The sequence below is a fragment of the Entelurus aequoreus genome, linkage group LG05, assembly GCF_033978785.1.
Source record: "Entelurus aequoreus isolate RoL-2023_Sb linkage group LG05, RoL_Eaeq_v1.1, whole genome shotgun sequence".
In the NCBI taxonomy this organism is placed as follows: domain Eukaryota; kingdom Metazoa; phylum Chordata; class Actinopteri; order Syngnathiformes; family Syngnathidae; genus Entelurus; species Entelurus aequoreus.
In genome coordinates, this window is record NC_084735.1 from 8,048,074 (window position 1) to 8,064,395 (window position 16,322).

Consider the following 16,322-nt stretch of genomic DNA (forward strand, 5'->3'; position numbering starts at 1 on the left):
GCTTCTGTAACGAGCTAAAGTGTTTTCAGATGTGTGAACATGATTGCACAAGGGTTTTCTAATCATCAATTAGCCTTCTGAGCCAATGAGCAAACACATTGTACCATTAGAACACTGGAGTGATAGTTGCTGGAAATGGGCCTCTATACACCTATGTAGATATTGCACCAAAAACCAGACATTTGCAGCTAGAATAGTCATTTACCACATTAGCAATGTATAGAGTGTATTTCTTTCAAGTTAAGACTAGTTTAAAGTTATCTTCATTGAAAAGTACAGTGCTTTTCCTTCAAAAATAAGGACATTTCAATGTGACCCCAAACTTTTGAACGGTAGTGTGTATATATTTTTAATTATTTGTATTTTTTTTTTTTTTTTTTTTAGACATGTACGAGAAAGTTTCTCGTGCGCACAAGAAACCTTTTATAAAATTATAAAGAAATAAAAAACATTTGTAATTTTTTTTTTTTTTTTAGACATGTATCTCGTGCGCACGAGAAACTATCTCGTGCGCACAAGAAAGTTTCTCGTGCGCACGAGAAACTTTCTCGTACATGTCTAAAAATGTTTTAATAAAAAATACAAATAATTAAAAAAAAAAAATATATATATATATATATATATATTTTAATAACTTTATAAAAAGTGTCTCGTGTGCACGAGAAACTTTCTCGTGCGCACAAGAAAGTTTCTCGTGCGCACGAGAAACTTTCTCGTACATGTCTAAAAATGTTTTAATAAAAAATACAAATAATTAAAAAAAATAAATATATATATATATATATATATATATATATATTTATATTTTAATAACTTTATAAAAAGTGTCTCGTGCGCACGAGAAACTTTCTCGTACATGTCTAAATTTTTTTAATAAAAAATACAAATAATTTAAAAAAAAAAAAAATATATATATATATATATATATATATATATATATATATATATATATATATATATATATATATATATATATATATATATATATATTTTAATAACTTTATAAAAAGTGTCTCGTGCGCACGAGAAAGTTTCTCGTGCGCACGAGACACTTTCTTGTGCGCACGAGAAAGTTTCTCGTACATGTCTAAAAAAATTTTAATAAAAAATACAAATAATTAAAAAAAAAATATATATATATATATATATATATATTTTAATAACTTTATAAAAAGTGTCTCGTGTGCACGAGAAACTTTCTCGTGCGCACAAGAAAGTTTCTCGTGCGCACGAGAAACTTTCTCGTACATGTCTAAATTTTTTTTATAAAAAATACAAATAATTAAAAAAAATAAAAAAATATATACATATATATATATATATATTTTAATAACTTTATAAAAAGTGTCTCGTGCGCACGAGAAACTTTCTCGTACATGTCTAAATTTTTTTTATAAAAAATACAAATAATAAAAAAAAAAAAAAAAAATATATATATATATATATATATATATATATATATATATTTTAATAACTTTATAAAAAGTGTCTCGTGCGCACGAGAAACTTTCTCGTACATGTCTAAAAATGTTTTAATAAAAAATACAAATAATTTAAAAAAAAAAATATATATATATATATATATATATTTTAATAACTTTATAAAAAGTGTCTCGTGTGCACGAGAAACTTTCTCGTGCGCACAAGAAAGTTTCTCGTGCGCACGAGAAACTTTCTCGTACATGTCTAAATTTTTTTTATAAAAAATACAAATAATAAAAAAAAAACAAAAAAAAACTATATATATATATATATATATATATATATATATATATATATATATATATATATATATATATATATTTTAATAACTTTATAAAAAGTGTCTCGTGCGCACGAGAAACTTTCTCGTACATGTCTAAATTTTTTTTATAAAAAATACAAATAATTTAAAAAAAAATATATATATATATATATATATATATATATTTTAATAACTTTATAATAAGTGTCTCGTGCGCACGAGAAAGTTTCTCGTGCGCACGAGACACTTTCTCGTACATGTCTAAAAATTTTTTAATAAAAAATACAAATAATTAAAAAAAATATATATATATATATATATATATTTTAATAACTTTATAAAAAGTGTCTCGTGTGCACGAGAAACTTTCTCGTGCGCACAAGAAAGTTTCTCGTGCGCACGAGAAACTTTCTCGTACATGTTTAAAAAATTTTTAATAAAAAATACAAATTAAAAAAAAATATATATATATATATATATATATATATATATATATATATATATATATATATATATATATATTTTAATAACTTTATAAAAAGTGTCTCGTGCGCACAAGATAGTTTCTCGTACGCACGAGATACATGTCTAAAAAAAAAAAATTTTTTTTTAAATTCCCCAATGTCCCTTTAGGGGCTGTATATATGCGTGCTAGTTCTATTTTTTATTTTTTATTATCTTTTTATTTATTTTTTTAATACACTGTTTTTTTAATACACTGTAGCCCTTTGAGGTTGTTTGCTCAATGTAAAGTGCTTTTTACTACTAAAATCTATTATTTATTTTTTTGGGGTCACAGCCAAAAAGATGGTGGAACATTAGTTATGTTTGAGAAAAAAAAATAGAATATTACTAGGTCATGTCAAATATCCACATTGTGGGAAAAATAAAGTGTAAATAATGAGTCTATCTTAATGTTGACGGGTTAATGTAGTCTTTATTTAAAAACTTGACACTTTTTTCTGCGTCAGCACCACAAATGTACTTTGAAATTAAGCAAAGTGTATATAAATATATATGTATGTATATTCATTTTAAAAAAATCATTAAAGCAGAGACATTTATTTCTATTTAGAACTGTTGCTATAGTGACGGTTTCCATAGCGACTTTTTGAAAAGGCTAAAAGCCCGGCAACGGTACGATTTGAGCTTTTTTCATGCTAACGTTTGCAGGCTAGCATTTTAAACACACTTTAGAGTAATACATTTTGGTACTTGACGCATGTTACAGTTAGCATTTTAGCAGGCTAACATTAGCGTGATGGTTTTTGTTGTTGTTGTGCTAATTTAGCGGTAATACCTCACCTCGTCAGTGTCATGTATTTCGGTATTTCACCAATGCTATTGTTAGCATGTGCCCGCCTGACTTGTGCATTCCCGGCCCCGTGTGACCTCCCGCTGTTTGCTTTCACGGCAGCCGCAACTGCATGGACGCCTACGCCACTTTCCTGGCCGTCATGTGGTGTGCCGGCCTTTGTCTGAGCCAAGGTAATCATTGACACACACACACACACGCACACACACACACACACACACACACACACACACACACACACACACACACACACACACACACACACACACACGCACGTGTTAATGTTTACCGCCGTGTTTGCAAACACGTGCTTGAATGTACACTTTGCTGAACTTATTTCACTCTCTCGTGCTGGTATTCACGTGCCGCTGCGTACCTAATGAAGTGGCCCGTGAAGTGGGCATGGACAAAAGTAACGGGACGGCGGCAGGACGCGAACGACGGCACATTTTGATGATTAGCCTGCCGCCTTTTTCCCCCAGAAAATAATCAACCTTGCATGAAATATATACATATATGTTTATATATAATTCATATATATACACACACACATTAATATATATATATATACATATATATATATATATATATATATATATATATATATATATATATATATATATATATATATATATATATATATATATATATATATATATATATATATATATATATATATATATATATATATATATATATATGTGTGTGTGTGTATATATATGTTTTTTGTTTCAGCTCCTGCTGCCTTCGCTGGTCTGATCTACGTGGTGGTCCGACACAAGTACTTTGTGGGCTACATGGGGCAGAGCTGCCAGAGGTGTGTGTGTGTGTGTGTGTGTGTGTGTGTGTGTGTGTGTGTGTGTGTGTGTGTGTGTGTGTGTGTGTGTGTGTGTGTGTGTGTGTGTGTGTGTGTGTGTGTGTGTGTGTGTGTGAGTGTGTGTGTGTGTGTTTACATGTATTGTTGTCATGTATTGTTATACATCACTGTGTGTGTTTACATGTATTGTTGTTATACATCACTGTGTGTGTTTATATGTATGTTTACATGTATTGTTGTTATACATCAGTGTGTGTGTTTATATGTATGTTTACATGTATTGTTATACATCAGTGTGTGTGTTTATATGTATGTTTACATGTATTGTTATACATCAGTGTGTGTGTTTATATGTATGTTTACATGTATTGTTGTTATACATCACTGTGTGTGTTTATATGTATGTTTACATGTATTGTTGTTATACATCACTGTGTGTGTTTATATGTATGTTTACATGTATTGTTGTTATACATCACTGTGTGTTTACATGTATTGTTGTTATACAGCACTGTGTGTGTGTGTGTGTTTGTATGTATGTTTACATGTATTGTTGTTATACATCAGTGTGTGTGTGTGTGTTTATATGTATGTGTTTACATGTATTGTTGTTATACATCAGTGTGTGTGTGTGTGTTTGTATGTATGTTTACATGTATTGTTGTTATACATCACTGTGTGTGTTTATATGTGTGTTTACATGTATTGTTGTTATACATCACTGTGTGTGTTTATATGTATGTTTACATGTATTGTTGTTATACATCAGTGTGTGTGTGTGTGTTTGTATGTATGTTTACATGTATTGTTGTTATACATCACTGTGTGTGTTTATATGTATGTTTACATGTATTGTTGTTATACATCACTGTGTGTGTTTATATGTATGTTTACATGTATTGTTGTTATACATCACTGTGTGTGTTTATATGTATGTTTACATGTATTGTTGTTATACATCACTGTGTGTGTGTTTATATGTATGTTTACATGTATTGTTGTTATACATCACTGTGTGTGTTTATATGTATGTTTACATGTATTGTTGTTATACATCACTGTGTGTGTTTATATGTATGTTTACATGTATTGTTGTTATACATCAGTGTGTGTGTGTGTGTTTGTATGTATGTTTACATGTATTGTTGTTATACATCACTGTGTGTGTTTATATGTGTGTTTACATGTATTGTTGTTATACATCACTGTGTGTTTATATGTATGTTTACATGTATTGTTATACATCACTGTGTGTGTTTATATGTATGTTTAAATGTATTGTTATACATCACTGTGTGTGTTTATATGTATGTTTACATGTATTGTTGTTATACATCAGTGTGTGTGTTTATATGTATGTTTACATGTATTGTTGTTATACATCACTGTGTGTGTTTATATGTATGTTTACATGTATTGTTGTTATACATCACTGTGTGTGTGTTTATATGTATGTTTACATGTATTGTTGTTATACATCACTGTGTGTGTTTATACGTATGTTTACATGTATTGTTGTTATACATCACTGTGTGTGTTTACATGTATGTTTACATGTATTGTTGTTATACATCACTGTGTGTGTTTATATGTATGTTTACATGTATTGTTGTTATACATCACTGTGTGTGTTTATATGTATGTTTACATGTATTGTTGTTATACATCACTGTGTGTGTGTTTATATGTATGTTTACATGTATTGTTGTTATACATCACTGTGTGTGTTTATACGTATGTTTACATGTATTGTTGTTATACATCACTGTGTGTGTTTTTATATGTATGTTTACATGTATTGTTGTTATACATCACTGTGTGTGTTTATATGTATTGTTGTTATACAGCACTGTGTGTGTGTGTGTGTTTGTATGTATGTTTACATGTATTGTTATACATCAGTGTGTGTGTTTATATGTATTGTTGTTATACATCACTGTGTGTGTTTATATGTATGTTTACATGTATTGTTGTCATGCAGCACTGTGTGTGTTTATATGTATGTTTACATGTATTGTTGTTATACATCACTGTGTGTGTTTACATGTATTGTTATACATCACTGTGTGTGTTTATATGTATGTTTACATGTATTGTTATACATCACTGTGTGTGTTTACATGTATGTTTACATGTATTGTTATACATCAGTGTGTGTTTACATGTATTGTTGTTATACAGCACTGTGTGTGTGTTTATATGTATGTGTTTACATGTATTGTTGTTATACATCAGTGTGTGTGTGTGTGTTTGTATGTATGTTTACATGTATTGTTGTTATACATCACTGTGTGTGTTTATATGTATGTTTACATGTATTGTTATACATCGCTGTGTGTGTTTATATGTATGTTTACATGTATTGTTGTTATACATCAGTGTGTGTGTTTATATGTATGTTTACATGTATTGTTATACATCACTGTGTGTGTGTTTATATGTATGTTTACATGTATTGTTGTCATGCAGCACTGTGTGTGTTTATATGTATGTTTACATGTATTGTTATACATCACTGTGTGTGTTTATATGTATGTTTACATGTATTGTTATACATCACTGTGTGTTTACATGTATTGTTATACATCACTGTGTGTGTTTACATGTATGTTTACATGTATTGTTATACATCAGTGTGTGTTTACATGTATTGTGGTTATACAGCACTGTGTGTGTGTTTATATGTATGTGTTTACATGTATTGTTGTTATACATCAGTGTGTGTGTGTGTGTTTGTATGTATGTTTACATGTATTGTTGTCATGCAGCACTGTGTATGTTTATATGTATTGTTATACATCACTGTGTGTTTATATGTATGTTTACATGTATTGTTGTTATACATCAGTGTGTGTGTTTATATGTATGTTTACATGTATTGTTATACATCACTGTGTGTGTGTTTATATGTATGTTTACATGTATTGTTATACATTACTGTGTGTGTTTATATGTATGTTTACATATATTGTTTTTATACATCACTGTGTGTGTTTATATGTATGTTTACATGTATTGTTATACATTACTGTGTGTTTACATGTATTTTTATGCATCACTGTGTGTGTTTATATGTATGTTTACATGTATTGTTGTTATACATCAGTGTGTGTGTTTATATGTATGTTTACATGTATTGTTGTACATTACTGTGTGTGTTTATATGTATGTTTACATGTATTGTTGTTATACATCACTGTGTGTGTATGTTTACATGTATTGTTGTTATACATTACTGTGTGTGTTTACATGTATTGTTGTTATACATTACTATGTGTGTTTATATGTATGTTTACATGTATTGTTGTTATACATCACTGTGTGTGTATGTTTACATGTATTGTTGTTATACATTACTGTGTGTGTTTATATGTATGTTTACATGTATTGTTGTTATACATCACTGTGTGTGTATGTTTACATGTATTGTTGTTATACATTACTGTGTGTGTTTACATGTATTGTTGTTATACATCACTGTGTGTGTATGTTTACATGTATTGTTGTTATACATTACTGTGTGTGTTTACATGTATTGTTGTTATACATCACTGTGTGTGTTTACATGTATTGTTGTTATACATCACTGTGTGTGTATGTTTACATGTATTGTTGTTATACATCACTGTGTGTGTATGTTTACATGTATTGTTATACATCACTGTGTGTGTTTACATGTATTGTTGTTATACATCACTGTGTGTGTATGTTTACATGTATTGTTATACATCACTGTGTGTGTTCACATGTATTGTTGTTATACGTCATTGTGTGTGTTTACATGTATTGTTGTTATACATCACTGTGTGTGTTTATATGTATGTTTACATGTATTGTTGTTATACATTACTGTGTGTTTACATGTATTGTTGTTATACATTACTGTGTGTTTACATGTATTGTTGTTATACATCACTGTGTGTGTTTACATGTATTGTTGTTATACATCACTGTGTGTGTATGTTTACATGTATTGTTGTTATACATCACTGTGTGTGTTTATATGTATGTTTACATGTATTGTTGTTATACATCACTGTGTGTGTTTATATGTATGTTTACATGTATTGTTGTTATACATTACTGTGTGTTTACATGTATTGTTGTTATACATCACTGTGTGTGTTTACATGTATTGTTGTTATACATCACTGTGTGTGTTTATATGTATGTTTACATGTATTGTTATACATCACTGTGTGTGTTTATATGTATGTTTACATGTATTGTTGTTATACATTACTGTGTGTTTACATGTATTGTTGTTATACATCACTGTGTGTGTTTACATGTATTGTTGTTATACGTCATTGTGTGTGTTTACATGTATTGTTGTTATACATTACTGTGTGTTTACATGTATTGTTGTTATACATCACTGTGTGTGTTTACATGTATTGTTGTTGCGCAGCACGCCAGGTTTCCTGTTTGGCAAACGCGTCCTGTTCTTCCTGCTGCTGATGTCCATGGTGGGCATCGTCAACTACCTGCTGGTGTGTGTGTGCGACGACAACAACTACACGGGCTACTTGGAGACCATCACCAAGGCTGCCTCCGCCCTGCTGCTCATCCCGTGAAGCCTCAGACTAAAACGCTTCTTTTTCCTCATTTTTATTACAAATACATTTAGTCTGGTATAAAAATAAACATTTGCTCGAGCTCCTTCTTGGCTTCTCCACCTCGCTTCACTCCGCCTGGAAGGTCTTCTGCGAAAAGTGGTCTCTGTGTAAAAAAAACAAAAAAACAACGGCGCCCCCTTCAGGTCAGTCTCAGCTGTGGAGAAGCAGAGAGGAGACGTAAGACAGCAGGACGAGGATTTATGGGATTGCAGAGATCACTTTTTGTCTTTTCGTCAAAGGTTACTCTCCAAATGGGTTTCTTTTGTGATTGATGCTGTATTACTGCCTACCATAACATTCCTGTTAGTCTGTTTTTGGCTCATCATCCCTCCTCTCTCCTCACATTCCCAATGCAAAATAAAGTTCTGGAAGTTATTTGTTTGTCTTTTCTTTCTGTGGGTGTCCAAACAAAGGCCCGCAGGTCAATTGCGGCCCGCCGGGGGTCTTTAAATTGGCCCACCAGGTGGCGCAAGCTCAAAAAAGCAACCTGGCCGGGTGTTTACATATTAAATTACATATATATATATATATATATAAATATTTTTGATAGGTGCTGACATGCGAGTCAGGCAAGTGACCAGCATTCACTTCTATGACCTGATCCAAACAACCTTCCCTAGTCATGGCGCAGGAAAAAAAATTCAACACACACATACACTTAGTGAAATAGTCAAATATATAAGACCGGAGGTGTGTAACTGCTAAATTAGCCCAAGTAAAAACAATTTTTATCATGCTAATATTAGCATGCTAAATGCTAACTAGCGATTTAAGCACCAAAATATATTACTCAGGCGTGCACCTGAAATATTTGTCAATAATTGGAGGTGTATCCCAACACTAAAAAAACGCCAGCATGCTAAGCACGCTAACAAGTGTCATATATGTCAAGTAAGAAAATATTTGACAGTGCGAGAAAATTCCAACCTGGAACTTCCTCTTGCTGAGTCCGAACCAGTGCGGGAAGTCGAAGAGAGCGTCGGAGTGGTACTTCAAGGTGAAGGAGGCGCCGGCCCACCGAGGTCTGACCCCCGTCCCGTCATCTTTGGGCAGGTTGCCGGCCGCCCACGTGTCCAAGGTCTCGCTCAGGTCCATCTGAGGTCAGGTAAGGTAAGGACACGCCATAGCAAACGTGAGCGGGGCGGACGTACCTCCACCTGGTAGCTCTCTCCCGCCACGGACGAGATGGCCCAGTCCAGACCTTGCTCCAGCCTCCGCCTGACCAGCGCGTTGGCGCAGTCCACGGACACCACGTAGCGCTTCACCACATCTGCAGGGAATCGAACACGTGTCAGTCATGTGTGCGGAGGAGTTGAATCCCTGAATGTTTGTAAGATTTGGAACAAAAAGGGTTTTTTGGTTTATTTTCCACAGGCAGTCCCATTATAAAGTGTTGATGAGCAGAAAACATTTCATATTTGTGTCTAGTAGCTACTTAAGGAACACTTTGCATTTTACTATGAAAGATTATTTTGGACAATTCATTTATGGAACTGATTATTTTGGTGAAAATGTAATTTCTCATTTTTTACACATTGAATATTTTCACAGGGATTTTATTCTTTTTTTTTTTTTTACACACTAGATTTCTTATACATTGAATTTATTTTACACTGAATTTTTACAGTGATTTTTTTACACCGATATTTCTATACACTGAACTTTTTTTAGGCACTGAATTTTTACACATTGAATATTTTCACAATTATTACTATTTTTTTTTTTTTTACACACTCGATTTTTTACACTGATTTTTTATACGTGGAATTTATTTTACACTGAATTCTTTTTATACACTGAATTTTACCAGGGATTTTTTTTTTACACTGAAATTTTTTATAGACTTAATTTTAACATTGCGTTTCTTACACTGATATTTTTAAAAGCTTAACTTTTTTTTTTACACTGAACTTTTTTATGCACTGAATTTTTACACATTGAATATTTTCACAATTTATTTATTTATTTTATTTTTTTAATTTTTTTTACACTACATTTTTTACACTGATTTTTTTATAAACATTTTTTATAGATTGAATTTTAATATTGCGTTTCATACACTGATATTTTTATACGCTGAACTTTTTTATGCGCTGAATTTTTACACATTAAATATTTTCACAATTGTGTATTTTTTTCAATTTTTTTTTTACACACTAGATTTTTTTACACTGATTTTTACACTGATTTTTTTTACACTGAATTCTTTTTATACACTGAATTCTTTTTATACACTGAATTTTACCAGTGATTTTTTTTTTACACGGAAATTTTTTTATAGACTTATCGAGTCATTGCGTTTTTTACACCAATATTTTTAAACGCTTAATTTTTATTTTTTTTACACTGAACTTTTTTATGTACTGAATTTTTACACATAGAATATTTTCAATTTTTTAAAATTATTTTAATTTTTTATTTTTTACACACTAGATTTTTTTACACTGATTTTTTTTTCATACATGGAATTTTTTTACACTGAATTTTTACACAGTGATTTTTTTTTACACTGAACTTTGTATACACTGAATTATTTTATACATTTAATGTTCTAATACACTGAATCATTTTTATACACTGATTTTTTTTATACACCGAATTTTACCACAGTGAAATTTTATAGACTGAATTTTAACACTGAGTTTCTTACACTGATATTTTTATATACTGAACTTTTTTTCACACAGATTTTTTTTTACACGTTAAATTTTTTTTTTTTTTACACTGAATTTTTTTATAGACAATTTTTTTATAGATTGAATTGGTGTATTGCGTTTCTTACACCGATATTTGTTATACGCTGAACTTTTTTATGCACTAAATTTTTACACAAATATTTTCAGTGATGTTTTTTTTACACTAGATTTTTTACACTGATTTTTATATACATGGAATTTATTTTACACTGGATTTTTACAGTGATTTTTTTACACCGATATTTATATACATTGAACTTTTTTATGCACTGAATTTTTACACATTGAATATTTTCACAATTTTTATTTTTATTTTTTACACGCTACATTTTTTACACTGATTTTTTTCATACATGAAATTTTTTTTACACTGAATTTTTACACAGTGATTTTTTTTTTACACTGAACTTTGTATACACTGAATTATTTTATACATTTAATTTTTTAATACACAGTTCTTTTTATACACCGATTTTTTTTATACAGCCAATTTTACCACAGTGATTTTTTTACACTGATATTTGTATGCAATTAACTTTTTTTACACTGAAATTTTTTATAGACTGAATTTTAACACTGAGTTTTTTTACACTGATATTTTTATACACTGAACTTTTTTCACCAGATTTTTTTTTACACATTGGGTTGGATTTTTTTTTTTTTTACACTGAAGTTTTTTAGACATTTTTTATAGATTGAATTTTAATATTGCGTTTCTTACACCGATATTTTTACACCCTGAACTTTTTTATGCACTGAATTTTTACATATTGAATATTTTCACAATTATTATTATTATTTCAATTTTTTTTTACACGCTCGATTTTTTACACTGATTTTTTTTATATACATGGAATTTATTTTAGACTGATTTTTTACGCAGTGATTTTCTTTTACACTGAACTTTGTATACACTGAATTATTTCATACATTGAATTTTTTTACACACCGATTTTTGTATACACTGAATTTTACCACAGTGATTTTTTTTACACTTATATTTGTTTGCAATTAACTTTTTTTACACTGAAATTTTATATAGACTGAATTTTAACACTGTGTTTCTTGCACTGATATTTTTATACGCTGAACTTTTTTTACACCGAACTTTTTTCAACAGATTTTTTTTACACATTGGATATTTTTTCTTTACACTGACTTTTTTTATAGACATTTTTTATAGATTGAATTTTAACATTGCGTTTCTAACACCGATATTTTTATATGCTGAACTTTTTTTATTTTTACACTGAACTTTTTTATGCACTCAATTTTTACACATTGAATATTTTCAGTGATGGTTTATTTTATTATTATTTTTTATACACACTACATATTTTACACTGATTTTTTTATACATGGAATTTAGTTGACACTGAATTTTTGCACAGTGATTTTTTTTACACTGAACTTTTTGTACACTGAACTTTTTTATACACTGAATTTGACCACAGTGATTTCTTTACACTGATATGTGTATGCAATTAACTTTTACACTGAACTTTTTTATACATTGAATTTTGACACATTGATTTTTTTTACACTGATAGTTGTATACACTGAACTTTTTTTTACACAGAATTTTTTTTATAGACTATTTTTATAGTCTGAATTTTACCACATTGCACCAAAATTTTATACACTGAACTTTTTTTTTTTTTTACACTGAACTTTTTTTATGCACTGAATTTTTACACATTGAATATTTTAACAACGATGTTTTTTTACATGCTAGACTTTTGACACTGATTTTTTTATACATGGAATTTATTTTACACTGAATTTTACACAGGGATTCATTTTTTACACTGAACTTTTTATACACTGATTGTTTTTGTACATTGAACGTTTTTATACACTGAACTTTATAGACTGAATTTTACCACAGTGATTTCTTTACACTGATATTTGTATGCAATTAACTTTTTTTACACTGACATTTTTTATACATTGATTTTTGTTACACTGATAGTTGTATACACTGAACCTTTTTTTTTTAACACTGAATTTTTTTATAGACTAATTTTTTATAGTCTGAATTTTACGCCGAACTTTTTTTTACACTGAACTAGTTTTATGCATTGATTTTGTTTTACACATTGAATTTTTACACAGTGATGTTTTTTTACACACTAGATTTTTTACACTGATTTTTTTATACATGAAATTTATTTTACAATTTTTGACACAGTGATTTTTTTTTACACTGAACTTTTTTGTACACTGAACTTTTTTTATGCATTGAATTCTTTTTTCTTACACAGAATTTTCACACATTGAATATTTACACAGTGATGTTTTTTTACACACTAGATTTTTTTACACTGATTTTATTTATACATGAAATTTATTCTACACTTTTTACACAGTGATTTTTTTTTTACACTGAACTTTTTTGTACACTGAACTTTTTTTATGCATTGAACTTTAAATTTATTTTTTTTTACACAGAATTTTTACACATTGAATATTTACACAGTGATGTTTTTTTTACACACTAGATTTTTTACACTGATTTTATATATACATGACATTTATTTTACACTTTTTACACAGTGATTTTTTTTTACACTGAACTTTTTTTATGCATTGAATTTTTTTTTTATTTTTACACAGAATTTTTACACATTGAATATTTACACAGTGATGTTTTTTTACACACTAGATTTTTTACACCGATTTTATTTATACATGAAATTTATTCTACACTTTTTACACAGAGATTTTTTTTTTTTACACTGAACTTTTTTGTACACTGAACTTTTTTTATGCATTGAATTCTTTTTTCTTTTTTTTACACAGAATTTTCACACATTGAATATTTACACAGTGATGTTTTTTTTACACACTAGATTTTTTACACTGATTTTATTTATACATGAAATTTTACACTTTTTACAGTGATTTTTTTTTTTACACTCAACTTTTTTATGCATTGAATTTTTTATTTTTTTTTACACAGAATTTTTACACATTGAATATTTACACCGTGATGTTTTTTTTACACACTAGAATTTTTACACTGATTGTTTTCATACATGGAATTTATTTGACACTTTTTCCACAGTGATTTTTGTTACACTGAACTTTTTATAACCTGATTTTTTTTTGTACACTGAACACAATTTTTTATACACTGAATTTTACCGCAGTGATTTTTTTTACACTGACATTTGTATGCAATTAACTTTTTTCTTTACACTGAACTTTTTTTATACACTGAATTTTGACAGATTGACTTTTTTACACTGATAGTTTCATACACTGATTTTTTTTTTTTTTTTTTTTACACTGACTTGTTTTATAGACTATTTTTCTATAGACTGAATTTTAACACATTGCATTTTTAAAACTAATATTTTTATTTATTTTTTTCCACTGAGTTTTCATAAACACATTTTGCTCACTACTTTGAATGAATTAATTCCATAAATTCAAGCTTTTGAAAGAAGTGAACCTCCAAACAGCAACAAAGCGTGACGACCATTTTAAGATGAATATTAATGAGCACACCTGTGGAGGTGGGCAGGTGCGTGGACATGAGCAGGTAAATGGTTCTGGACACAAGTTTCTTCCTGAAGCTGCTGTACTCCCACAAGTCGGTCAGTGTAATGTTTCTGTTTATGACGACACGTTTCATAAATGTTGTTGTTTGTTTGTTTTGATCGTGAAAAAAAGCCCCACAGCGTCTCTCACCTTCCCAGCGAGCCCTGGAAGTCCACGCTGGCCGCCACGGCGTCACGGGGGTCCACCAGAAGCAGGCTCGTTTCAGGGTCCACACAAACTCGCTTGGTCGCCACCGAGACGCCGCTCGGGGGTTTCCGGAGGAACTCGTCCAACTCCGTCACCGTCATCCGGCTCTGGCGTGTCATTTTCCCGCGGCTTCTTTATGTTCTGCGAGCCCACTCGCACGCCGCCTGGAATATATATAGCGCATGCTCGTTACGAAGCTAGACACGATGACGCCAAAAGTACTTCCGGTTTGATAAAAAAAATAAAAGTCCCTTTCGAAAAAAAAAAAGTGTCGATACAACGCGGGAAATACAACAAACCGTCGCTGAAAGTGCGGGTTAAAGAAGTGACGCGTACGTTTTTAATCAACTCCATGTAAAAAAGCAAAACAAGACGGAAATAATCAACTATTAGTCCACAGGCTCTTATTTTTAAGGGGCTAAAACCACTTCCGGCTACTGCTTCCTCCTGCAAGTGGGTCACTGCTGTGCAAACACTCATGAGTGGAAGAATACATCTTCCACGATTAGTCACATTTTGTTTTTGAAGGCACATAAAACCCGAATTCACTTGGAAAAAATGAATTACTAAGTGCATTTTATAACGATATTATTTATTATTATTATATGTTTTTTAACATGAATAGTATGTGCCAGTAAACAGCTAATTTGTTTTTTAACTTTATTTTTTTAGGAAGTCGGACCAAAGGCGACATAAAAATAATGTTGTGGATAATTTAGCAGCAAAAAAAGTTGACGCACGGACATAATTTCTTCCTGTATGTTACAGAAAGTATGAGAATGTGTGAGCTGCTGCCTGCTCGTCCTTATTTATATAATCATCTAATAAATGTCAAGATATTTAGAGATATCAGAGATATCTTGTCTGTCGTCTTCACGTCCGTCCATCGCCTTGTTATCTGGTCGGATCACCGAAGTTTTGGGAATTTTCCGTTTTTAAGTTTGTTCAAACTTTATATAACTAAGTTGGAGAAGATGCAACAAAATTAAGTTGAATAAACATGAAAAAAGGCATTAAGTTGGTGATAAGTTGCAACAAAAATAAGTAATATTTTCAAAAAAATTGTCAAAAAATTAAGTTGGACAAAAATGAAAGAATTGTGAATATGTACACAACACTTAATTAAAATATATATACGCAATTTTTTTTACTTTGATGCAACTTTAAAAAAATGGTCGCAACATTTTCTAATCAATTTTTTTAATTTTGGGGAACTTAGGTTTTTACATTTGATCAAACTTTATATAATTAAGTTGGTGAAGATGCAACAAAATTAAGTTTAATAAAAATGAAAAAAGGCAGCAAATTAATTACACCAGTACCTAATTAAATGTATTTTATAGGTTGGTCAAACTTGGTATCATTAAGTTGGTGATAA

At 30.0% G+C, this 16,322-nt stretch overlaps 3 protein-coding genes across 4 annotated transcripts in view; 2 read left to right on the forward strand and 1 right to left on the reverse strand.

Annotated features, from left to right (window-relative positions):
* Positions 1–8,863, forward strand: part of LOC133650113 (arachidonate 5-lipoxygenase-activating protein-like) — a 14,153-nt gene extending 5,290 nt beyond the window's left edge. The window contains exons 3-5 of the mRNA XM_062046949.1: positions 3,162–3,232; positions 3,795–3,876; positions 8,288–8,863. Of these exons, the coding sequence (XP_061902933.1) occupies positions 3,162–3,232; positions 3,795–3,876; positions 8,288–8,453 (319 nt within the window). The 3' untranslated portion in view covers positions 8,454–8,863. The remainder of the gene's footprint in view (positions 1–3,161; positions 3,233–3,794; positions 3,877–8,287) is intronic.
* LOC133650116 (cytochrome c oxidase assembly factor 4 homolog, mitochondrial-like) overlaps positions 1–16,322 on the forward strand; it is a 324,940-nt gene that overhangs the window by 191,035 nt on the left and 117,583 nt on the right. The gene's annotated exons all lie outside the window — the stretch shown is intronic.
* On the reverse strand, positions 8,403–15,099 carry LOC133650112 (mesenteric estrogen-dependent adipogenesis protein-like). Of its 2 annotated transcripts, none has more exons than XM_062046946.1 (5): positions 14,888–15,099; positions 14,705–14,808; positions 9,647–9,765; positions 9,423–9,590; positions 8,403–8,598 (listed from the first exon to the last, which is right to left on the reverse strand). In XM_062046946.1, the coding sequence occupies exons 1-5, from the start codon at positions 15,061–15,063 to the stop codon at positions 8,503–8,505; spliced, it is 663 nt and encodes a 220-aa protein (XP_061902930.1). In that variant the 5' UTR covers positions 15,064–15,099; the 3' UTR covers positions 8,403–8,502. The 2 variants fall into 2 exon arrangements, with proteins under 2 accessions (XP_061902930.1, XP_061902932.1); XM_062046948.1 differs by having other exon boundaries at positions 8,452–8,649; positions 14,888–15,098.

Bases quoted from the DNA above. Each gene is read 5' to 3' on its own strand.
- LOC133650112 (XM_062046946.1), bottom strand. From the start codon at position 15,063: ATGACACGCCAGAGCCGGATGACGGTGACGGAGTTGGACGAGTTCCTC. The intron at 9,591-9,646 runs GTACGTCCGCCC...ACCTGACCTCAG, and splicing joins GAGAGAGCTACCAGGTGGAG to ATGGACCTGAGCGAGACCTT. The intron at 8,599-9,422 runs GTTGGAATTTTC...TTTTTTACACAG, and splicing joins TCAGCAAGAGGAAGTTCCAG to AGACCACTTTTCGCAGAAGA.